This window comes from Ciconia boyciana, chromosome 3 (assembly GCF_034638445.1).
Source record: "Ciconia boyciana chromosome 3, ASM3463844v1, whole genome shotgun sequence".
NCBI lineage: Eukaryota > Metazoa > Chordata > Aves > Ciconiiformes > Ciconiidae > Ciconia > Ciconia boyciana.
The window spans coordinates 63,941,984-63,966,701 of NC_132936.1; the positions used below are offsets into that span (position 1 = coordinate 63,941,984).

The 24,718-nt window shown below is 38.7% G+C and overlaps 1 protein-coding gene across 4 annotated transcripts in view; it reads left to right on the forward strand.

Moving 5' to 3' along the window:
• Nucleotides 1–23,729, forward strand: part of EYA4 (EYA transcriptional coactivator and phosphatase 4) — a 50,152-nt gene extending 26,423 nt beyond the window's left edge. For 3 of the 4 annotated variants that reach the window (XM_072857914.1, XM_072857917.1, XM_072857918.1), the window contains 7 exons: nt 8,451–8,540; nt 14,819–14,877; nt 14,984–15,144; nt 17,585–17,699; nt 19,480–19,601; nt 21,908–22,008; nt 23,649–23,729. In XM_072857914.1, the coding sequence (XP_072714015.1) occupies nt 8,451–8,540; nt 14,819–14,877; nt 14,984–15,144; nt 17,585–17,699; nt 19,480–19,601; nt 21,908–22,008; nt 23,649–23,729 (729 nt within the window). Of the gene's footprint in view, nt 1–8,450; nt 8,541–14,818; nt 14,878–14,983; nt 15,145–17,584; nt 17,700–19,479; nt 19,602–21,767; nt 21,869–21,907; nt 22,009–23,648 lie in introns of all 4 variants that reach the window. The other variant, XM_072857913.1, reaches the window with a different exon arrangement.
• The last annotated feature ends 989 nt before the right edge of the window (nt 23,730–24,718 follow it).

Below are 24,718 nucleotides of genomic sequence, written 5' to 3' on the forward strand. Positions count from 1 at the left end.
AGTAAGAGACAGACCTGCTTCAATGCCAGCTGCAGATGTTATTCTTTGACTCCCCATCTTTTCCGTTGAATCTTTGGTTCCCTTGGCTGGCTCTGGGGTGAGTAATGCTGGGGAGTGAATCCCTTTCCCAAGCAGACAGTTGTACTCATCCTCTCCCCTCCGATGAGATCCAAAAGCAGTTCAGGTCACAGAGCAGCAAGCAGGAGAGCAGGAGGAAGAGCGAGGGAGGCAGAGAGAGGCAGTCGCAGCCTGCGGGAGCGGGAGCTCCCCTGCTGAGTCAGCAGCGAGCCCCGCTGGGCTGGTGGTGGGAGCCCAGGGAGTGGTGCTTGGGCAGGGGGAGAAGGGACTGGTGGGAAGACCAGTGCGTAGCAGCAGGAGCAGACTGCTGGGAGGGGTAGAGCTAAAGGCCTCGGTAAAGCAAAAAATTGGGGCAAATCTATGGAAGGGAAGAAAATGGACAGGGAGAATATTGGTATGTACATATGTGGATGTAGGTTTTCTAGGTGTTGTGCCATTCAAGTGTAATTAACAAAAAGGTATTTCTTTTTAAGAACATAACCATGTCCATGCTATGTCAGACAAAGGACTTGTTTAGCAGAAGTTTCCTGCCTCTTTATTCCAGCCAGAATCAGATGCTCAAGAAAAGGATGTGAGAAACAGTACATTAGAGAAATGCTTTCCACTCACACCTCCTCAGCCAGTGGGTTAGAAATGCGCAAAGCTAGATCTGTGAATTATAACCATGGATGGGCCAGTCCTCTGTGTTTTGAGACAGCTGTTTGTGGTTATTAAAAGAGAAAGCTAATAGGAAAACTCACAGGCCCAGACAAAAATCTGAATTTTTGGAATGCTAAGATAAGGGCAGTTATTCATGTCGTGTAAAAAACAGCCTTGCTTGTTTTGCAGCTTCACAGTGCCAAATCAGTGCGCTTTTCAGTACTCCGTCAAAAACTCCTCTTCTGCTGTTTTTCAAACACTGTAACAACAGTGACTGTCAGAACCATTTCTAACTTAGAGTTATCAAAACAAGAGAGAGACCTAGCTGAACACGAACATTTATATCACTTTTGAGTGTAGCCCATAGCCTGCCACAGAACTTGCTGAATTGCCCCAGTGAGGTAGTCGTTCCTTTCATCCTTTTTTGATTGTGCCCTTAGGATGTTCACATCTCATTCACCATCTCACATAATAGATGAGTAAAGTCTAAGTCAACTTTAATACAAAGTTTTAAAAATCAGAGCACATTTTGTAGCTCACAAACATCTGAGAATAACTTTGAAAACTGTCTTAGAGACAGCAACAGAAATGTAATTCCTCGTGGTTTCTCACTTTGTTATGAGTAGGGATATTTGAAAAAATCCCAGTACTACTGTTCTTTAAGAGCACATCTGCTGCTATAATTGGCTCTTCATACAGAGTCCTAGAAACAGTAATGGCATATTAACAACCAGTAGTACTGACAGCATTGGCTTGTATAAACTAAGAGTATCTCAAGGGCAAGTGAAATTAATGTAGTTATACTGCTGAGATGAGCATCAGTAAACAAATGTCATGAACAACGATGAAGCAAAAGGAGAGGAATTCTTAAGTAAAATCCTTTTTCTTTTGTACTGATAGGTGGCATCCATACAAGTAGGGAAATGTGTTCCTTTCCAGAGACTGTAAAATAAAAGTAGTAGACTTTTTCTTCCTGCAGTGACTACCTTTGCCATGAGGCTAGAGCAGTAGGAAAGGGAATACAGGAAGAGCTTATCATGAGTAGGCTTTAACTTTTGCATGTCATTAAAGTGTTGCCTGAACTTAAGATGGGATGTGTCTGAGCCTAAGTGCCTAAGAGGTTAGACATGGGAGAAGGGAAAGATAGCACAGCTGGACCTCAGTCAGTCTCTGGAGCATGACCTGTTTAGCAGATGTGGCCCTTATCTTTTCTGCATGTGATTTCCATCTGTAAACAAGGTCTTAATCCAGACTGGAGTCTGGATTGTTAGGAGAATTGGGTTGCTATGAGAGTAAATAGTCCGTGAATCGTGAGGTTCTCAGTGGAAGTCTTGCGAGCACATAGGTCTTTCAAAAGTGTTGAGAGAGCTGTTTATCCTGGAAAGGTGCTATAAAATTGTTACTTCACAATGAAGAAAATTTCAGGGTAGTGTAAAATAATGGTGATACTAAATTATTCAATTGTGGTGATTTGCTATCTGATATTGAAAAATAAAGGCGTGTAATGTTACACAGATGCTCAGCTGTGCATACTGTGGTCTTCCATATGTATTTCGTGAGCCCATTTTGTATAACATAATCAGGTTACTCCCAAAACAGAAACAAGAAAAAATTTAACAGGAAAAGCAGAGTTTTCACCTTCCCCCATATTTAAATATTCTAAATGAGATTAGTGAGTCTTTAATGTGAACATTGCTTTAAGGGAAGGCATCTTCTTATGCCAAGTGTGCTCACTTTGTACTTTCAAGGGGTGAGATACTGTGTTTAGAGCTAGTGCAAATATACAGACAGGCAAGGATATTCACCTTCAGTTCTTTCCCAACTACTCCTTGACGTGTAAACTTTCATCCTCCTTTTCCACTAGCTCTTTACCCTATTTCTTGCAGTAACCGGGCAAAACCAAAACGTTCAGAAATGAGTCTCTTAACCTCTCTGCTCTGCTGCAATTCAGGCTGTGCAGGAAATGCAGTGAGGGGAGGTGCAGCATGTGGAGGTGGCCGTCACACTGTTATGGCCAGGTGGAGGGACCAATGTATACGTGCAGGAGCACTTGAGAGCTGCAGTGGTACCAGGAGACAAACAGTCTCTCTTTCAAAAGATTTCTACAGTTTAACAAGCAGTTGAAGTTGAAGAGAAAAGGAAAAGGCAAACCAAGCATCCTCGAGGAGAGATAGGCAATGGGGGCATTCATTGGCAGAGGTTATGTGGGAAGGCCTGGATCCAGTAGTCAAGTTTCAGGTCATGTATTTGTCAAGAGAACATCAGATTTCTGACTTACGCCTGAGGATTTCTGAAGTTGAGAATGGATGCTGTCCTCAGTGCATACTTGTCCAGCACTCCGCATGGTGTGATATTAAATTGATTTCGGAATTATATAGGGCTGTTATAATAAAGATGTTAAAAACAAAACTAGTGATAAAGTGAAAGATTTAGCTTATTGGATGCAGCTGTAAGCGTCTCATTTGAAACGCAGGGCACATTGCGGCTTCTTATCTAGGCACTAGTAGATTATAGCTGTAAACTCCACTGAAGTGGGAGAGATTTGGCCAGAGGCTGGTCAATGCATCACTTTGATATTTAAAATATAAAACTTATCCAAAGGAATATTCTATAGCTTGCTGTTTTCTACCTGTGGGTGTTTCTGTCTGACTTTTGGGGTAATGGTTACTTTATTGGGCTGGTCAGAGCTAACATAAAAAGATAATAAAAACTACACCACACCTCTGTTAGGTTTCAGGGAAACCATGCTGCTTCCCAGCAGTAAGAGTACCTCCCATTGTTCAGCTCGTTTGCTCATCTGCTTTGTACTTCATAAAACTAGTACATTTCTATTTTTAATTATTTACTGCAGTAGTAAATTATGAACAGTGGCATTTGAGCTCTTATATTGTGACTTGCCTGGCTGATGATGGTTTTTGCAGCTGAACACCAGTTGGCAGATACAGTTTTCTACAATGCTGAGCTCTTAAGTGAGGATTTGTTGACGTGACAGGACATGTGTTAGGAGATGTCATCATCTGTTAAAGTTTATGAGGTACATTCTTATTCCCTGTGAACAGTGTATATTCTTTGTTCCATTACATTCCAGTTATTCTTGCTGATTTAAGGCTGATTAAGCTGGAGTTTTGTCTACCTCCGAGCATTTATATTTCATTCATTTCCCCCAGGTCAACCCAGAGGGCAAGGATGCCCAGACAAATGCTGTGACTCAAGGTGCAACTGGTTAAAAAAGAGTGAAAGTCCCTTGTGACCTTAGAAGGGGGAGAATGTGATTTCCAAGTGCAAAAATCAAAACAAATCCGCACTTGATGATCACATTTGGACATTGTTGATAGCATTGCCAATGACAGAAAGTTGTCGAGGAGGCCACATTAACCTTGTACACTTCTCTGGAAAGGGCTCAGAAGCTTTTTATTGCTCACTCTCTGCTTGTCCAGTCATTAAACAGAAAAACTTTGTCACCATTAACACCCATGATGACATTCCCAAATTCACTCATAAATATGTTGTCCGCCTGTACTAGTAGTGTATCTCTCATGACCTCCAGTTGTCCTCTCCATTCGCTCCCTCATTGTCTGAGACCTCTGAGTCCATTTTTCTACAGCCTTCTAGAGAGCGTGGAACAGAAACTCCCTATGGAGTACGTGAGTTTTCCTTCATCAGCCACCAGATATAGTTATTAAAAAGAGATGTATTCTCTTCCTCCATTGCCACCCACATGAAGCTCTCCTGGGAACAAGTGTCCCCTATGAGAAAGTGAGAGCTGAACTTAAATCTGAGATTCCTACATAATGTAGGGAAGCATCTTTAAGCTAAAAATACTGGTACTTAAGCATTTCCGCTTTTTCCAGAGGTTGATTTTGTTGTAAGTCTGTTCAGGACAGCCACCCATTGAAAACCTATTTTTACAATATTATTCATATATTTTGCTTGTTTTCTTGCTTATTTTTAAGGCTTCATGCATACAAATTCCTGTCACAATGAATCTACCTGACAGACTATCTATCTATTTGTTTTCTGAGGTTTTATAAAAAAGAGTTTGGTGAGTTTGTATTATTTTTCCATGAAATGAAATTATTTTGAACATCTTGTGCTGAAACCTGACCTTCCAAGACAATATTAAATAGTTTTCTTCCACTAATGGACACTGAGCTTTTGGGGCTTTATTCCAGTCACTTTCCTCTTGGTCAAAACGTTTAAGTATTGGTCCTCCCAGGGTATTTTTACCTAGTTTCCCAGGAGGCATTCCAGTGGATGGACCAGTCTAGTACAGAAGTCCACAGACAGACAGTCTGGCTCCAGCTTAGTGCCTTCATACTAACGTAACTAAAGTCATTTGTATTTTGGTATACAGAAATGCTGTAGCTGGTCTTGACTCTTTTGCACACTAATGATATCTGGCTACAATCATGCCTCTGAGGGCTGAAGAGTTGTGCTTCTTTATTCTGCAAATTATCTGGGGAAAACTTCCAGATTTTTTTTTACTATTATTGTTTCCTCTTCTGTGTATGCTTGTGCAGAGTAGCACAAAATACCATTTTGGCAGAAGTTCAGTCTGCCTTTTATTCAGTTTCTCAATTTGCTGTGCTCAAATCTGTATCAGCTGCACGTTTCTTGCTTTCTTTTCAACACTCAGTTCTTTGTGCCACTTGAGTCAGTCTGCAACTTCTGCTTCGAGTTGAAAGACAGCAAAACAATGATTGGGATGTTCCTCCACATTGTGCAAACATTATAAAACCACAAGACCATGACAAATCTGCTTTCTCTGTCTATTTTTGTATGTGAAGGAATGAAGTTAACATGGCAAGAGCTGGAACATGATGTTTAATTCTTGTTAAACAGTTGCAGTGCAAGTTTTGGCCAATTTATTAAAGGAAGAATTGTTCATGTCTTGAGAATTCGATTCCAGTGACTCTTCTTAGCAGAAGTTGTTACGGGGAGATCCCAGACTGATTTCATGCTAAGCTGAAATGTATTCTCTTTGCTTTATTTTATTTTACATATAGTACCTAGCAATATCCTACATATGCCTTTGTCAAAACAGGAACATAGGAAATCTCATTTTAACAGTAATAAAGTCAGGCATAGTTGGTTACAAAAATACTACTAATAAGAAAATCATAAAAGCTTTGTCACATTTACGTCTTTCAACTATACTAGGCAAGGCAGGAAATTGTGATACATAGTTGGTAGTTTCTATAAAAATAAATTGGATTATAATGGAATATGTTATAGCAAATTTCCGCATTTAAGTCTGCTTCTACCCAGGAAGGGGAAAAAAGAGGCTGAGAATCAAAAGTCTGAGATTCCAGTCTTGGAAGCACTCCAGTGAATAACTTAACTCACATAAATAATAATGAGTTACCACCTGTGCATAAAGTTATGCACATGCTTTAGTGTTCGTAGGATTGAGGTAAAGAAGCATATTGCAAATACTCTTTATTATATTGTATCTAGGAAGAAAAATTTATAATTTACTGTGCACAGAAAAAAACGCTAGAGAAAGGAGAGAGAGAAACACATGTTTATATGTGATGACATTTTGATAAAAGCATTATGGCTTGATGAGGAATCTCATGAGTCCAGAGTATTTTGATGATTTGTGTTCTAAGTATCTTACGTGAGTTTTTGCAAATCTGTTAACGTGTTCCTTAATCATCCCCTTAGAAAACTGACCTTCGCACTTGCTGCTGCCTTCAGCCACGTGACTTTCAGATCCAGTTAACATGACTGCAGAAGGTGTAGGGGATGAAATTATGTTACTAAGCACTGCATTTGGTTTTTACTTCTGAAAGGTAGTCTAGACCAGGTCAAGGGTCAACATAAAAATATTTCCTTTCACTGCCAGAAAATTGGGTCTAACTTTGGGTCATTACAATTTCTTGTACACCATTCTCCCCTTCAAGTCTGACTTTTTCATAAGCAAGGGTCAAAATATGTCTATGTTTCAGATTTTACCATTAGTTTTTAAGTGCTTGAGGGCAGAAGCCGTCTTTTATTCTGTCGTTGCGAAGCCCTGGAGTAGTGGACGTCTGATCCTGATTGGGATGCCTTTGATCCTAATACTAACAAATGTTCATGTGAGGTTTTGTGTGATTTTGTTGCCAGATGCTGGTAAACTTTTAGACTTTTAATCTCAAGGTATTTAAGAAAGGATTTCTGAAAACTTGCTAGTGTCAATCAGAATTTAAATGATGAAATACAGATTTTTTTTCTTATTTTAATGAGAAGAGGATCACATCTATTTTAAAAGTCCATTGCAGTACGTTAAGCATAAAAAAAGTTAACTGAACCCCACAAGCTCAGGCAGATGATTAACGCAATGATAAAACTAGTTACCAGGTGTCACCTAAGCATCAGGAACTGTCCGTGTGCATTCTTATTCTAAAACAAATGTAAAGTAATGCAAATTGGCTTAACGTCTTTCCTAGCAAGCCTAGCAAAGTTAAATTATATCTCACATTTACTGTACACTAAGTGCTCTCAGGCACACTGTTATTGCAGATCAGTAGATTTGTTGTATGTTGCTGGAGTGATTTGATAGTGTGAAAGCTGACCTACGAACAGATGCAACATTTTGAATGAATCTCATCCAGGGACAGGAATCCTGTATTTCATCAGAAATGAAGGGATGATCTGTAGCAAACAAACAAACTTCCCATTCCTGTGGACAACCTAAAGAATTGTGCCATAGATTGTAGGCATGCTGAAGAACACTTAGAAGAACACTTACAAGCACTTTGTTGAATGAATACCTGCAATAAAATCATAAAGGAGAGCCTGGAAATTCATCAGTGAGTGCTTGCATGGAAGAAGGGTAAATATTGAGACGGAGAAGGACCAAGCGCAGGGTTTGAGGATCCATACTGGAGCAGCAGAAAGTGTGGGAAATAAGTGATATAGACGTAAGCATAGGCAAGGCAGTGATGATTTATCCAAAGTGAAATTCAATTTGGGGAAGTGGGCATAGGTTCGGACTACCTTTTGTATTTTTATAAAGCAGAGACATTAGAAATTGAAAAGGCCTTTTAAATCACACCTTCCTATCACAGTGTAGGATAATTGCTTACAAAATAATCATTTGGTAGAGATGACTACCTTTCCTAGGTCAGTTTAGCATGACCTTGGTGAGGACTTCTGTATGCCCAAAAGTGGGGAAGAAAAGACAAGAGATCAGAGGAATTGTGCAGTGGACTGGGTGTCACATGGAGTAATTTCATTCCTACCTCTGCTGCTGACTCAGTGCATGGGGTCAGAAAAATTAGTTACTGCTCCATGACTCAGCTTTTTTCTGCCCACAAATTGACAAGCAAGATACTTATATATTTTTATAAAAGGCTCAGGGATGAAAAATGTTGTGTATTCTTATTATAAGAAATATTGGGTTTCTTACATATATCTTTTGTGAGAAGTTCCTTCTCTGTTAACAGCCTTCTTTATGCAGGTTTACATATGGCCACCAGGTTTTCCCCTGTCAGTTTAGCCAGGTTATAAATGCCTGGACTTTCAAAAAACTTGATGTTTCAACATCCCCAGCTCCCCAAATGGTCTCACACAGGTTCAGCAGTCTCTTCTTGTAGCACTGTATTAAAATAGCTTAATACTGAAAGGATTTTAGAGAAATTTCTTGCAGTGTTAATTTTTCAAAACACTTTGTATACAGCAGTTTTTAAAGTAATTCTGATATAACTTAAAGGTATTTAAGTAGTTAACCTTGCTTTCTGTTTTTTAAGGATCCGCCAATGGCAGTGACCCTTGGACTGCGAATGGAAGAAATGATTTTTAATCTTGCTGACACACACTTATTTTTTAATGATTTAGAGGTAAGAATCAAAGGAACATAAACACCGTTGCGCCTGGGTTTTTAACATAGTGGTTTTGCTATGCATTAATGTTCGTTGTGTGTGATATTTTCTGCCTATCTAGACTTTGGGTTTGTCATACTCTAATCAGAGAGAGTTTAGCCAGGTGGCAGTGACTTCTTGTGGCACCAGAGTCCTTCCGTGAAACTGGGTGAGAGAGGGAATCTGCAAACTACCCTTTCCTCTCTTTGTCCTATGGCCCTCTTTTCAGTTTCCACAGATTTAGAGCTGTCTGCAGTCATTTCCAGGAGGGGGACATATGTACCTCCCATTCTTTCTCTTGAAGTTCTCTACATTGGCTTTCAAGGGGTGCCATCATCTGACCGCAAGAGACTCTGTTCTTCTCTTCCCATACCTGAGTAGCCTTTCAGCCACAGGCCCCCCCTTTCTTGCTCAAAGGTAGAATATTCTTCATTTACCTCAAAGACTGCAGCATCAGAGAGCTGGGACTATGATAGATGTACTCATGAGTGATGTCTCTTCCCGAGGTAACCAGGTGACCACGTTTTGTCACGATGTACCCAGGGTGCGCAATTTGGCATCTGGTGAGAAAAGGGAGAGACCTCTTCCTAGGGAGTGACCGCTGTGGACCACTCACCTGTCAGAAGCACACAGATGGGCGGCTGCAGGGACAGTGCTCTGGGAAGCAGGCCCATCAGCGGGGCTTCACAGACTTTTCGTTTCACTCCGGGAGTCTGGATTTGTTAACACGAAAAGTGACAGTCTAACAACCATGTGTGTCAAGAGACAGGGGGTGAAAAACAGTTCTCAAATTAAACTATGGACTTTTCAGACCTTCCCCTGGTCTAACTCAGTTGTTTTCTTACACGGAGTGGATCCCAGAGTTCCATCCATAGACAGATATTTTGCCACTAATGGCAGTTGGAAGACTTTGAGGTTTTATTTAAAATGCCAGAGAAAGGTCTCTGGTGAGTGAACAGAAAAAATGAGGGTAAGTGAGACTTTTCCATTCACTGGGACGTTGAGTTTTCTAGTGTGCACTTCTTTTGTTCCTTCGTTGGCTGTAGGCAATAAGAAAAGCAGAAGGTACCAGGCTGCAATTGTCTTTGTCGTCCCTTGCAGACCTCATTTATTCTTAGCTCTTTTTAGGTCAAGAAACTGGGATCTACTTCACCCTATACCTGGGCTGCACTTCCTCCTTCCAGCAGCAGAAACATAAGAAAGTAAAGCCCTGGACATGCTTTCACCAGTCGGTGTTTTATTGCAGTCCTAGTGAGCCCTCACTTGACAATGCAAGTGTATTCGGTGGATGTTCTTCTGGTGCCCAGTACCAGGGATAGACTCCAAAGCCATTTTTCAAAGCATTGCTTAAATTTCTTTTTAGGCGACCTTTGCCCCTGCGTGTTCAGAATTCATGTGTTTACAGATTTCAATGAACTTTAAGCCATTCGGTAGCATATGTCCAGAGTTCTTCAATCTTGTGCTGAGTTCAAGTGGAAGAGTTCAGCAAAATGGAGCTTTGCCCCCTTTCCATACTTCTTTATTCTTGCTTATGGCCATTGAAGCTTCATTCCTTCCTCTTGTTATTTATTTTCTTTGTAGATCTCAGGTTCAGCTGTCATAGGTGGATCATCACATTTTGTATATTCTTCATAGGGTGGTTTTAATATCCTGTCCAAAAATTCATAGTCTAGCTCATTCCAGAGCTTGAACAGTATTCAAACAGTTTTCAGTTTTAGATAAATCAAAAAATACTACTTGGGGACTTTCTTGGAGAATCTCATAACTCAGTCAATTTGATTTGATTAAAACCAATTTCTATATGCAATTAAGTATTTTCTAGCCCAGAATTCAGCTTTGTTTCAAAACCAGGTCTCTTATAAGATTACCAAAATTCCAAACTTCTTGTTCTGAAATGAGCTGTATGCACACAGTCTGGCATATGCAAGAAGACCAACAATTTTCTGTCTTCTTAGCAAATAAGATATAATTGCATGGCATCCTGTGCCAAAGTACATAGAGGCATCTTTTAATATGCAGATGAATAGATCTGTCTGTTTAAATGTGTTTGCAGAGTACATGGCCATTACTGAATATTACAGTGCATCTGCATGATGAATGTGTAATGAATCCTGAGAATTCCGCAATTCTGACTTGGGGTCTCTCTCTCATCTCTCCCCCTCTCCATCCCTCTCTCTGTCTTCCTCTCTCCATCCTCCCCCAGGAGAGGGGAGGTGAGTGCTGAGCTGTTGATGGTCATGGCCATGAAGACACAAGACCTTCAGTTCTTACTGGAGGAAGTGAGATGATAGGCCTTTATTCACTAGACAGATTACTTATCCTTTCATCATCTCACTTTTTTAATGCTGAGCCATCAGGTCCCATACCTTCTGCCTTGCTTTCATCTTCATCCCACAATAGACCTCGTGGCTCCAGACATGATAGCCGTAATGTACTAATGAGCCTATATTCCTGTAATATTGACTCCAGTCGCTACATCCTCTAAGCTCTCTTTTTTCCCTGTCTTGGTTGCAAACACCGCATACCAGGGTCTAGTAATAATAACCAAGTTATTGAAAGTTATCACATACAAAAATAAAGTTTTCCTTCCTCTATGCAAATCTGTCTCACTACAATGACTGCTGATGCAGAAATTCCGATCTGCTGAGACATTCCCCGCTGACCCTGTAACCCATGTTCTAATCAGCCAAGCTGCACTTTTATTTCAGGCTAGGCTGTTCTCCAGCTATTTCATTCTCAGTGTATAAATTTTAGTTAGCTTGAGAAGTATCGCTTGGGAGGGCAGTTGGTGTTTTGCCATGAAAATAGGAGTCTGGTGCTCTAGAAAGTTCATGTGCCTAAACAACGCTTAGAGACGGGACTCAGTTCTGTAATAATATCCAGACTAATGCATTCTGTTCTCAGCCAGGTAAGGAATAAAATGAAGTTTTTCTCCCTATCTCAGTATTAATTTTAAGACAGCTTTTAGAAATGTTGGTAGGGCATACTATACACGCAAAAACCCCAATTTCTACAAACTGCAAGCAGGAATTTGGACATGAGTCTTCCAACTCCATTATCCCCCTCCACTCTCAGGATGATGAAGAAAAAACAGTATTTATTTCAAACAAACAGAATTACCTTTCCATTTTTATGATAATCCTACCGTATTTTAAGTAAGATTTTGTGATCTTTTTTTTCTCATTAGAAGTGGAAATGAGAAATAAAAAATAGGATTTAGGTAAGTCTCAGAATTTGGGAGCAGGTCAAACTAGTTTTAACAGAGACTGAAGCATATACATAAAAAGGGGTGTTATGTATAGCCTGAGAAAGCATAGTGCCGAATATCCCCTCAGTAACAACATTTTAGTGTTCAGTGTGGCGAGTCAGTGTTTTTACTGGATAATGAAATTACTGTCCATTCCAGAAGGATAATTTTTATGGATGATTTGTTGATTCTGTACTCTCAAATTTTCAGGCTTTAAAAATTGCTGCAAAGAATTGACTGCACTCAGATATAATTTAAATTAGTATTGCTTCAAGCAAAAGCCAGTTATTGTACCTAGATTCCTTTCCAGTACTCTCAGTAATAGGAAATATATTTTATCTTTCTTAGTTTTGACCTTGCACTGACAGTCAGCCACTGTGACTTGAGTGTAGCCAGTACTGTAGCTTATGTGAAAAGTATTTTACCTTAACATTTAAAGTGACGGACAGCTTGCTTGCTTTCCTTCCTCCCTGCAACTGTTTGGTCTCTTTGACAAGCAAACTCAGATCTAGTGTTGTGCCACCAGTTTCCTGTTTCTTTTGAGAAAAGTATAGAACTACCTCAGATCTGCTCAAATCATCTGCCTTTTCTTTTTTCTGGAAAGTTTTCTCACATCATGTAAGTGAATTTGTAAAATGTAAACATTTTAGTTGAAGTAGATAAGTAAACGAGAAAACAAAGTAAAACAAAGCAAGGAGTGGTGGGCACATGAGTTTATTGCTGATCAGCAAATGTGTATTGCCAGTATGGTGAGGAGGTGAGCCATAGATCTGAGAGGAGAAGAGGAAGGAGGAAAAGGAGAAGGCTGGAGAGTGTTGTTGGGTTTGACCCTCTTATGTGGCTGGAAACTTAAGAATCTTCTTGCAGGGACAAGGGGCAAGTAATCAGAAAACTGCATGTTCCCCTCATCTGTTCCTGGAGTCAATGAACAAACTGTGAGATAAAAAAATAAAAGTAAACAGCTGAGCCTTTGCCACCCACTCATATTTAATTTAATAAGGAAATTGTCAGCAGAACAGCTATCTGGAATTTTCAAGGCTGGAACAATGTAGCTGAAAGGCTTAACAAAACCCAAACAGCAGCAGACACTCCTTCTTATCCATCAGGGCTTCTGTGTGCCCTCCATTTAATCAATACACCTTCAAATCCACAGGACTGATTTTTAAACTTTTAAAATTATCTTACGCTTTGACCAATTCCAGGGAAATCTGTGAAGGTGATTAAGAAGCCAGATATTGCTCAGATATTGCAAAATATAGAGTTAGAACTTGTCCCAGTGGGGCTTTTTGTCTGATTTTTGAGTTCCTGTCCTACACTGGGTGGAGTATAGTTGCATTTTTTTTCTGGAGTGTAAATATTAAATAAGGATAAAGAAATTAATCTTCTATTTCAGCTGCCACTTCCCCTTTTCTTTCTCTTTTCATCTACTATTTACATCCAACAGCAGCTTCTTTAAAATATTCTACAGCTCCAGATAATCTCCTCAGACAGAACCAAAAAATTTTATTTCTCCAGTGGGGAGAAGAATGCTTCATTTCTGTTCCTTGAACGCAGCTCTTTCATGCCTGTCTTAATGGATTAAGCCAGATGAGCAGAGTTTGGCCACTCCTTCTTTTAGTCTTGACACAAAATTTTAAATGATGATTCCTTGCATGATGCAATGACATTATGTATTTGAAAATGAAATTATATGTATTTATTTTATACAAAAAATTGCTAATTTATTTTTTTTAACAACTTACTTCATGTGGGTAAAAGTCTGTTAAGTTTTCATTCAGTACAAAGCAAACAAAATAGAAAGAAGAAATGGTAATTCCCCAAATTCACTCTCTAGGAACTTGTGGCATACACATTTGGAAATCACTCCCCTGTTCAGATGATCCTTTATCTGGACAACTTAGCCCTGGTACAAGGCTGAGACTGGAAACTTAGAACTGTGTACTCCTGTGTGTCACAGAGAGTCTGAATTAAGTGCTGCTTGTCAGCAACTTTATTTGAAGTAGATGACTCAGATGACTCTCTATTTGAGGCACAGAGCTGTGCATTTTGAAAGCTCAGCTTCATTTTGTCTTAGTGATGAGATTAAATTATCTGAAAACATTAGTTGGGGAGTAATTTTTAAATACGTCCTTGAACTTTTTCATAAATTCTATTAGGATTATGTTAACAACAATTATTTTAAATATTAAAAAATTACTTAGATACAGGAAAGTAAACTCTCCGGACACTGAACTTCAGGTGTGTCTTTGGGCTAAGGTGTTAATTCTAGCAACTACAGAAAACAGTAATACGATGCCTGTTCATATTTATTGTTGCATGGTGGCTTGAGTTATTTATTTGTGCTTCCCCCACATTTTCCTATCTTTCTGCTGTAGCCACTGTGCAGAAAAGGATATTTGATAGCTATCCAATTATAAAACCAGCTTGGAGAGGAGTTCAGTTTTCCAGTGTACCTCAGTTCCCTGGAGTTACTTCCATCCCTGCCGAAACCAGGAAATAATGAAATTCGCCAGCACTGCTTGATTATCTGTGATTTTCCAGCCAAAGGCATTTGGATAAATCAAGAAAAGAATCTGATAAGCATCCAGACTCCCAGAGACTTAACAGAAATTACATGCCTGTGGAGGTTCATCATCATTAGCTTTTAGGAAGTGGGAAAATAAGGTTTAGGTGATTTTGGAATATTGGTATGCTAGAGAGACTATAAATGAGACTTGTAATTGTTCGGTTTTTTTCAATTAAAATAATTTTAATCTAAAATCACACTAAAATTACATATCGCTTTTCTAAAGGCCTATTTTAACTAATAATTTATACAGTCTAGAAGGAGTTGAAGGTTGTATTATTTTAAAGGAGTTGATGGTAATAGGAAGCTGTATGTGTACGTACGCTGCCATCTTCTGGTGCACTTAGTGGCCTGCACCGATCATTTCTTCAACATCCCTACTAAGCATATGTAGAGCATACTCTCTTGTAAGATAATTTATCATTTCATTTTTTTTTTCAACAGGAGTGTGATCAAGTTCATATAGATGATGTTTCTTCTGATGATAACGGACAAGACCTAAGGTAAGATATAGCATTTGTTTCTTTTTTTTTTCTTCAAAGATTAAATAAATTGAGCATTTACAGGAATACATTGTATTTATTTTTACTGTATTTTGGGTGTTTGCAGTACCTACAGTTTTGCAACTGATGGCTTCCATGCAGCTGCAAGTAGTGCAAACCTTTGTCTGCCAACAGGTGTAAGAGGAGGGGTTGACTGGATGAGGAAGCTGGCTTTCCGTTACAGAAGAGTAAAAGAGTTGTATAATACTTACAAGAACAACATAGGAGGTGAGTTTAATTGTCAAAACCAATTTAGAATGCTGATCAGGTTAAACTGCATGGCGATGAACTCCTGCCAAGGGAATGTGCCTTGGAAGCCACAGACCGAATGGAAAGTGATGTGGCTGGACCTTGGGCTATTGAAAGCTACTGACTGTAACGGCAGAGCCAACGTTGTGCTGTTGTGCAGGAGAACCAGAGATGGGGAAACCGAGCAGGCTTCCGTTTAGCTTCCGCAGAGCCCGTTTTTCTCCTTCAGACCCAGCTCGGCTGTACCTGCCTTACTGATTGGTTGAGCCACTTATTCTACCTGAAATACGCTGTTATGCTAGGAAAGAGGTTGTATAGTTCCCACAGCACAAATTGGTTGTGGCTGGCCTATTTCATCCTACATTTTCATGATCTAGTTGGTAACAACACACCGTCTGCTAAATTCTCTGCTGGGTACTTGCTAGTCTATTTTCACCAGTGGATGCAAGAAAACTCTAGCACTGCCATACCACTAGCTCCTTTTGTTGACTCTGTAGCTTGTACTGTTAATTGTGTTGCAAGAAATCCGAGTCTTATTTGGGCTGAGAGCTTTCCTGCTACTGTTTTCATTCACGGACTCACTCATGTCCGTGCCAGCAGGCTTGTAGGAGATCGAGCAGCAGAACTGAAAGAATCTGCCCTGGAGAGTCCTGTGTGACTTGCAGAGGCAGACAGCCCTCTTCTGAGGAGGGGAATATGGCAACTGACTCCCTCAAGAAGAGCCTGCAAGAACAGGGAATACTTACAAGTCTTCAAGCATTGCTACAGCCACAGTTGAGGATAAGATGAGGACAACCCAGCCAGGAAGGAGTCCAAGTGAACACTCTGCCATTCTATAACACGTGCTTTTTCAACTCATCTGAAATTTATTTCAAAGGAACCTGAAATTCAAAGTAAAGCTCACCTTCAGCAAAACCAGACAGTTCGGTGTTCACTTCCTGCAGTTTCTCAAAAATGGGCAACAGTACTACTAATATCGACAGTGAATTAGTCGTTACCTTAATCATTTTCTAAACTATGCAAACCTGAAATGCGTATTTTCTCTTAGAAGCTCAGAGTCTTTACTTGCTGCAGAATGAAGCAATAGGAGCAAAGGGTGATAGTAAATGATTGGCTTTCACTTGCACTGCCTTACCCTTCATTGGTGTCATGAATGGAGTTTTTATGTATTAGGAATACTTGAAACAGTATTATCCAAACGTTTACTGGGTTTTCTCCTATCTCCTAAGGCACCTAAGATTCTAAAGCTGTTGCATTTCCTAAAACCTTTAATGTTAATAAGAGCTTAAGTCCAAGAGCACAGCATAGGGAAACACACTAAGAGGAACAATCATTGCAAAGGCAGAGTGCAGATATGTGGTGCATTGTATTAAGGTTTTTATTCTCTCCCACAAATCCTGCTTCTGAAATATATTCCATCCGTAGTGGACAAGTTCCTTCATTCACCCTCTACTTCTTAGCTTTTTTAATAATCTTTTTATCACATATGTATCTATTTATTTCAAAATAGCTGTTAGAAGGCAACAGAAGGCTAGATCAAACTAGGTATTTTTAGTTTGTTTCATTTCAGATTTTTGAAGACAGTCATCACCACTTCTTGGGAACATAGGGTGTGAAAGAGAAGAGGGATACTAAAGGCCATGAAACCTCCTTCCCTGCTCTTCCAGGACCAAATCTAAATTTAAAATAGCTTGGTTCCAAAGAATTCATGTCTCAACATTAAATAAACTGGGTATTTTTTAAAATCTGACCACTCATACTCAAAAGGAGATTTTAAGGTGATTTAAGGACTGAGATATGAAAATATAAGATGTACAGCTATTTCAGGGCTGTAAATGCTATAAAAGAAGCTATAATTACTAACTACAACAGGACATGAAGAGCAAGCCATCAGCAAACAAATGTATTTCCATATGTGTAACCTGAGGTTCACCTATATACAGAGTCATAAGCAGGGCAGTTTTAAACATATGCAGATACTGCAAAGGCAAGTTTATTCTACAGTCTCTTCTTTTGTGAGTGTCTCTGCCTGTGATCCTGATGGCATGGATCTCCTTGTCACTGCCTCTGATAATTAGAGAGTAAGATGTATGTGAGGAGTTGGTTTAAAAAACGTGTCTTTCTGAAGGGTATACTTTGAAACATAGTAAAGTAGGTTGAATATATGAAAAAAAATCAGATGACTAATTATTACTATCTGCAATGCTCTCTGACATTGCTTGATATAGTGGAGTGCAAATAAAAACAGAGCAATTTACTGAGCTTTGAAGACAATAGATTTTTCTTTTTGATGTTTTTTCAAGTTCTAGTAGAATTTAAAATAGAAACAATGACCATAAAATCTATACATTCCAGCTAAAACAGAATTTAATTTGTTGATTGTTTTTTTTTTTTCTTTTCTTGCTTTTTTACATAAAAGGACTCCTGGGTCCCGCTAAAAGAGATGCATGGTTGCAATTAAGAGCAGAGATTGAAGCTCTGACAGACTCCTGGCTAACAAATGCACTTAAATCATTATCAATTATCAGCACAAGGTATGTATTTGAGTCCACTGTAAAAAAGTTTCTAGTTTTGAACTGTAATGGCTATTTTTTGACTTTTTAGGTTACAATAAACTAGTGCCTTTAAAGAACAGAACAGGTCTAATACGACTTTTGAATAGGACATAGGAAAACATCCATGGAAAGTGATTTTATTTTCAGTGATTCCAGCATTTACTAAAGATAGTATGAAGTGTCTTCTAAAATGTGATAAATGTCCCTGTGTACATTGAAAGGGTATTGTAGAATTCTGAGCCAGCCTTTAATGTATTATCTTCTGGGCAGCATCCTCTGAACTCTGTGTCTCTGTTCTGTGCTTCAATGTTTGTGCCTATTCACAATGCTACCTAAATATTGTATAGATCCCAGAACACAAAATCATTTTCCTTCTGTCCTTCCAGACAAATCAGTATGCTTAAGCATATATCTAAGTTTTCAGAAGAGCAAAAATCTGTTTTAACTGAGTTAAAAGTCCAGGTTCCCAGTAATGAGACATGAAATGTATTGTTCCTTTGAAACAATAAAACTACAAACACTGCTGCTGCTTAGTCAGCCATGCAATATGTATCTCATCAGAAATCCTCAAAAATTCTGGTTTTAAACCATAAAAAAGAACAATGTTAAGCCATCTTGCCTTCTGAACATGTCTGGGAAAAGACTCAGTGTCAAGTGGAAAGGACAAACTTGGAAAGATGTGAAAAACTTATTTTAAACATAACAACTTTTGCAATATGTTTATCTCTCAATTGTTGTTTATTTAACAGTGTCTTAAGCACCTCAAGAGAAAAAAAAAAAATAATTGTGTAGCCATTGTGTTTAGCTCTGCATTTCTTTCCGAATTGCTAGTCTTCAAAAAGACATTTGGTAATGAAGGCCAGTTGAGCTTTGGTGGATGAGTCTGGAAAACTTACCAGTTACTCAGAACTGTTAAATAAGTCTTGTCTTCAAAGAACTGTACAGCTATAAATATTCAGAAGCTACCCATGAGGCAGCTAAACATCACTCACATGTTACTGACAGGAAATTGAGATACATAAAGGCAGAAATAGTAGCCTAAGGTCTTGCTTGGAGTTTGTGGAAGAACCAGGAGGAAAAATCACAACTATTTGCTCTCAGCTCTGTGTTCACACCGTGGTCACGCTCATGTTCCAGCCTGACAGTGCCTAAAGTAACCTGGCTCTGTTGTGCAACTGCTAGCACAAGTTCTCCGTTCAAGTTCTCATCCTCACCATTCAATGCTAGTGTATTAACATGATTATTCTTATCTCTCCCTCTTCTAAGAAATATTCTTAGTCTTGAAACATGAAGGAAGTGATGTCATTGTGCAGAAATGTGTATTGGCTCTTTATTTCCCCTCAAGACAGGAGTAACAAATGATGTTTTCGCGTTTTCCTAACTCTTTTATTTGGCTGGTAGCTACTGCCAGTTAATTGCCAGCATGAAAATGATGCTTTCAAAGCAGTTGAATGCCTGTTTTTGGAGGTAGTTGGTGATCTTAAATGTCTATATTTTAGTTGACCCGTCTTCAAGGACCTGTTTTTTATAAACCAGTGTGGAATATTTCCTACAAATCAGGCCTGCATATTTTTTTAAAGGATTTTGCCAAAAGTTTTACGTACATTTTTCTGAAAGTGATGGTGCTGAGCAGCACTGCTGTGTGAGTGAAAGTAAATGTTGAGGAATCCTGAATATGCTCTCCACAGCTGGTTCACCTCATCAGCATTTGGGTAATGGTTTTAAACTATTTAAACTGAAACTATTTCTCTCATTTTAGGAGTAACTGTGTAAACGTGTTGGTAACAACAACCCAGCTTATCCCAGCACTTGCAAAAGTTCTGCTATACAGCTTAGGAGGAGCTTTTCCTATTGAAAATATTTACAGTGCAACCAAAATAGGTAAGAAAATTATTCCTTCGTCCATTCTGACTACACTGCATTACCAATATTTTTTTTGCCAGTAATGGATGGATTCCAAGCCACTTCCCTGACACAGTATTAGTTATAAGATTTAGGCATTGCATATGTTCAGATGTGTTTATGTCAATAAATTCCAATTCAGCTTCTTTTCAATGATGCCTGAAGGAATAAAGGTCTCCATACTGATTAAAAGTCTCAGAAACTCCTAAGTATGGTGCAGAAAACAAAAAATGTGCAGAAAAGACTGAAGAAAAGTGTTTTGTGAGTTCAAATCTAAGCAGAACTTCTGTTAAAATAGTCTCTGCTCTGACCTTCAGCTCAATGTAAGCTAGGCCACCGCTTCGCAAGCTTTTTCTGGAAGCACAGTACATCAGTGATGGTAATGACAACTGTTACCAACAGAAGCTGTGTTGATGGATGCCACAAAGGCACTTCCCTATTCTGTTGATAACTGTGTGCCTCTTGTGTATTACAGTTTGGAAATTTATGAGGTTTGGAAATCGCATCCAAAATTTTCTTGTAAACCAAGAAAAGTTATCATTCCTGTGAAGTGTGACACAGCCTACAATGACTGATAATTTTGGCAGATTTTGTCATTTACCAATTATTAATTCAGGAATGCTTAATTTCTATACCTATGAAACCTTATATAACATGGAGTGTGACACTTCATTGACAAAAGCATTACAATATATTTACTAAATTATTTTCACAAGTGAAAAACCAATGCATATGCTAGCAGTGTCAGGAAAAACTATCCTTTAATTAGCTGTAGCTGTCCCCTAGACAGAAATGCTTCAAATACTTTAAAAACTTAAATCACGGCACAAAGTATCCCAAATACTACATGGTACCGAGCAGCCTCTGGAATGAATGTCATCTGTCATACAGCCTGTACATGTTGGACTCGGTCACTGAGATTGCACTCGGACCAAAGGAAGGAGCATTAAGAAATAGTGCCGACAGCACAGAAGGGGGTGGTGAAGTGAAGCACAGTCTCTGGAGGCTCTGTCGAAGTAATTCTGCACCAAGAATTCCTTCTGGGAACAGTGTGGCCGGTGTTACAACCCTGTCGGGAGCACAGAAAACTCTGTTGGGTACAAGGTCTCTCTACTTTTAATCTCAGTGATCTCTGCACTGTGCTGAGCACAGGACTATAATTGCAGCTGTTGCTTGCACACACTGAAATCTCGTCCTCACTCAGTTAATACACATGATGCTTTTCTTAATCATAAGCCCTTTTTTGTGGGCCAGCTGAAAAAAAGCAAGAGGAGAGGAGTAAGAATCAGAGATCGAGAAATCATGAGCTTGTGAGAAGAGACTGAAAAACCTGGGGCGGGGACAGACATAATAACACACAAGGTAAAAAGCTATTGCAGAAAGGAAAGAAATAATCTTTCTCTATGTTGATGGGAGGTATGACAATAGGTGATGATTTCTTTGCAATGGGGCACGTGTAGGTCGCATGTTAAAGAGAAACTTCCTAATGGAAAGGGTTTATTAAATATGGAGATCGCCTTTGGAAACAGTGAAATCATCACATTAGGACAGTTTTAGGATCGATAGCACAAGCATTTGTTGGTAAAACTGAACCTGCAGTACAACAAGAAGATCAGTAGATGACTTTGCTTGGTCCCTTTCAATCTTGCTTGTGGTTGTTACTGGCTTAGCCTGCTTGCTCCCTCATTTCTCCAAAAGAGCCAAATGTTTCATGGAAGTTCTCCCTGGAACTAATTTTATTTTGCTTGTCGATTGTTCTTTGAACACTTCTTCCATTGCTACATCACTCATTGTTGCAGATACATTAGAAATAAAATTCCTGCTTTCCATGAAAAAATATTACTACAATAATAGGGAAATATTTAAATTCAATTATTCATTCACTGACCTATTCATTTTTGCAGTGCTGCTAATTCCTTTATCTTAGTGGCTTTCCTGTAACTCTAAAGAAAGAGATTTAGTTTACCTGGAACAGCTTAGTGTCACTAAGGGAAATAATTGCTTCTTACTGGTTTTGGCTCTAAATCCCAAGGCTGGGAACTTTTAAAAAGTGGTAGTAACAATGTCTTACCACTGCAATAATCCTTTGTAGGGCTTCACCATAACTCACTTGATAGCTTGAATAAGTAGTGCATTGTTTTTCAGGCAAAGAGAGCTGTTTTGAGCGTATAGTGTCCAGATTTGGCACTAACATAACTTATGTTGTGATTGGAGATGGCCGAGATGAAGAACATGCAGCTAATCAGGTAACTTCACTCTGAACTCTTATCTCATTTATCTTCCAGGAAAAGAAAGTTGCTTTGAACGAATAATGCAAAGGTTTGGCAGAAAAGTAGTATATGTTGTAATTGGGGATGGTGTAGAAGAAGAACAGGCAGCAAAAAAGGTAACCTGTCTCCTGAAATGTTGGTGTGATACATAGCTACTAATGCAAGCCTTTCTGTTTGCATTTCTGTCAGTGTTGCACAATGACAGAATGACAAATAATTTCAGTCCACAGATGCAAGGCAACAAGAGCATGATGAGATCAAAACTTAGAATAAAATGAACCATTTGGATTCTAGCATTTGCTTCACTTCAGTTTGGAAAGAAAAAAATGCAAAATTATTTTAAAAATAAATGAAAAATGATTGCAGCAAAAATGTCTGACTAGCTTCAAGCAAATTAAAGATAAACAGAAGAGATAGAAAGGGCTATGATATGATGGTTGGGTGGTGGTTTCCTTTAAATGGTGAAATCAGGGAGGTTTCAAGAGAAGTGTTACAGAAAATGTGGAAAAACATCTAAAGGACTGTGCAAATTTTTTGCTAACATAGATGAAGATTTGTAGTTTACTGGAGCAAGTATGGTGAATATATAATTTGCTTCAAGAAGGACATATCTGCAAAAGGTAAAAGAACACAACATAGAGATTGTGCAACAAGTCTGTGTTTCTTAAAAAGAACTGTTTCTTTAGAAGTATTCAATTTTCTCACAATAATAATTCAAGTCTAAATTTCACCAGATAAGTTTTCAATGTTCAGAAACAGATCAAATTAGTAATTTGCACCATACTTCCCAGTATAACCTTGGAAGTGTGCAGAAACTGAAAATTTTTACCTGACGACGTCTGCACAGGACAAGAGATGTCAATATCGTCGTGCTAGGAGTAGCAAAATAAAGTGCCCTTTTACTGTTGTAGCCGGAATGGAAAAAAAAATGAAAATAACCAAAATGCTCATTCCAAATGGTTCTTTAATATAGGTACAGTACTGGTGATGGGTCTTTTATACTTTGTGCTAAACAAAGGTGGTTGGATTGTGTACTTTCCAGTTTGGCATGCTTTTTTCTTAACGTTGGCTGTATTGCATGGATAGATGCAGAATTCAGAGAGAGGGATGAATATAGCACATTACAAATAGATCTGAACACAACATGAAAGTATGGGGTTTTTTTCTATTCTGATGAATTGCTGAAGGAGAATAGTGCATATATCTGCATCTCTCCCAGACACTGATGCATTCTGCAATGCAAATTACCTTTTTTAAAACCAGAAATGTGTTACTTTCTTATCCAAAGAGATTTCTTTTTTCCCCCTAGATGGAGAAAAACGTAATTCAACTCTGTTTCAAACTGTTGTGTGTGAAGCCTCTTTTACTGAAAGTCTTATAGCCCTTTAAATAATCATTCAGTATTTTGCGAAGTCTAATAAGTGGAGCAGAAAGGGATTTGCAGAAAGGGATTTCCTGTTAATGCTCCTTCATATGGGTTTGCATGCTAACAATTAGCAAATAGCCCTTACTAAATAACGGGCTCTTTCCGAAGAAACTGTTAAGAAAGACTATCTAATTATTTTAACTTCAGTTGAACTATTGAGCTCAGATCTATTTTGCTCTGATTTTTGTCAGTACTTCACTAGCAAAAATCAGTCCAGAAACACAGTGGTGTAAAATATTGGTGGTAATCTGGCTAGCCTCGTGTGTCATATACCGCCCTGTGTCACAGTGTTCATCTTTCCTGACCTTTTCCCCCCTCTAACAAACACAGCACAACATGCCTTTCTGGAGGATATCCAGTCATTCGGACCTCTTGGCTCTCCATCAAGCACTGGAACTAGAGTATTTGTAACTGTGTTCTAAAGTTGGCGATCCTTTTTTTTTATATATATATATATATTTCAAGTACACTGAATTTTTATGTGTGATTCAATGCCTCTGGCTTTACACATATGAATTGTCTTAAGAAGGGAAGAAATATTTGGAATTAAAAATTCCAAACTGAAGAATTCAGATTGCTGAATGGAGTTGAAACGTTAGTGCTACGTAAAGAAGCTCTATGGTCTTATATATGCAACGTTTTTAAATGAATTAAAACTGTGGAGGTTGCTGGTACACACCAAGTGAGCCCTGACAGGAGTGAACAAAGGACTCAAACTGGCAAAGCACCAACATGCGTTTTCCAGCCGACAAGGTGGTGTTCAACAACATTCCTCAAAATGGGATATATTCTCAGCACTGAGGTTTGAACCAGACTTTAGCCTACCTAACCCAGAAAATCTGAATTGGAATGCACTCAGACTGTATAATGACAATCCTGTCTAGACCTGTAATTTGTGTAAATTATTGATGAAAATAATTTACTGTGACTTTATTAGCAGCTGATTTTGGAAGTGGATGCAATTTTTCTTTCTTTTGGGGGGGCAGGGGAGGGAGAGGGTTATATAATATTGTCTCTTTTATAAGTTTGGCAAACAGAATGTGCATAATGATGTGTTGTGCCTTAAAGAGAAGACTGTGTTCGTGTGTTATAATGTAATTTTGGTTAAAAACTATGTAGATAAACAAAAAAACCTTTGTGATAATTTTTGACATGACCAAATTTGAAATTCAAAGAAATCAAAGAGCAGGGCTGCACCAAAGCATTTAAGTATTTGTTGCAGTAAGAAAAAATAATAAAGGAAAGTTTGTGTTTTTATTTGGATTCTGAATAATTCCACTGATTGTTTGAGGAAAGTTAAGAGTATGTTGGGAGGTCGATACTGGGGACCGCTACCTTGAAAGCTAAAAAAAAGTGTTTAACACCTTCGGCATCATTTCTTGATTCTCCGACAAGAGAAC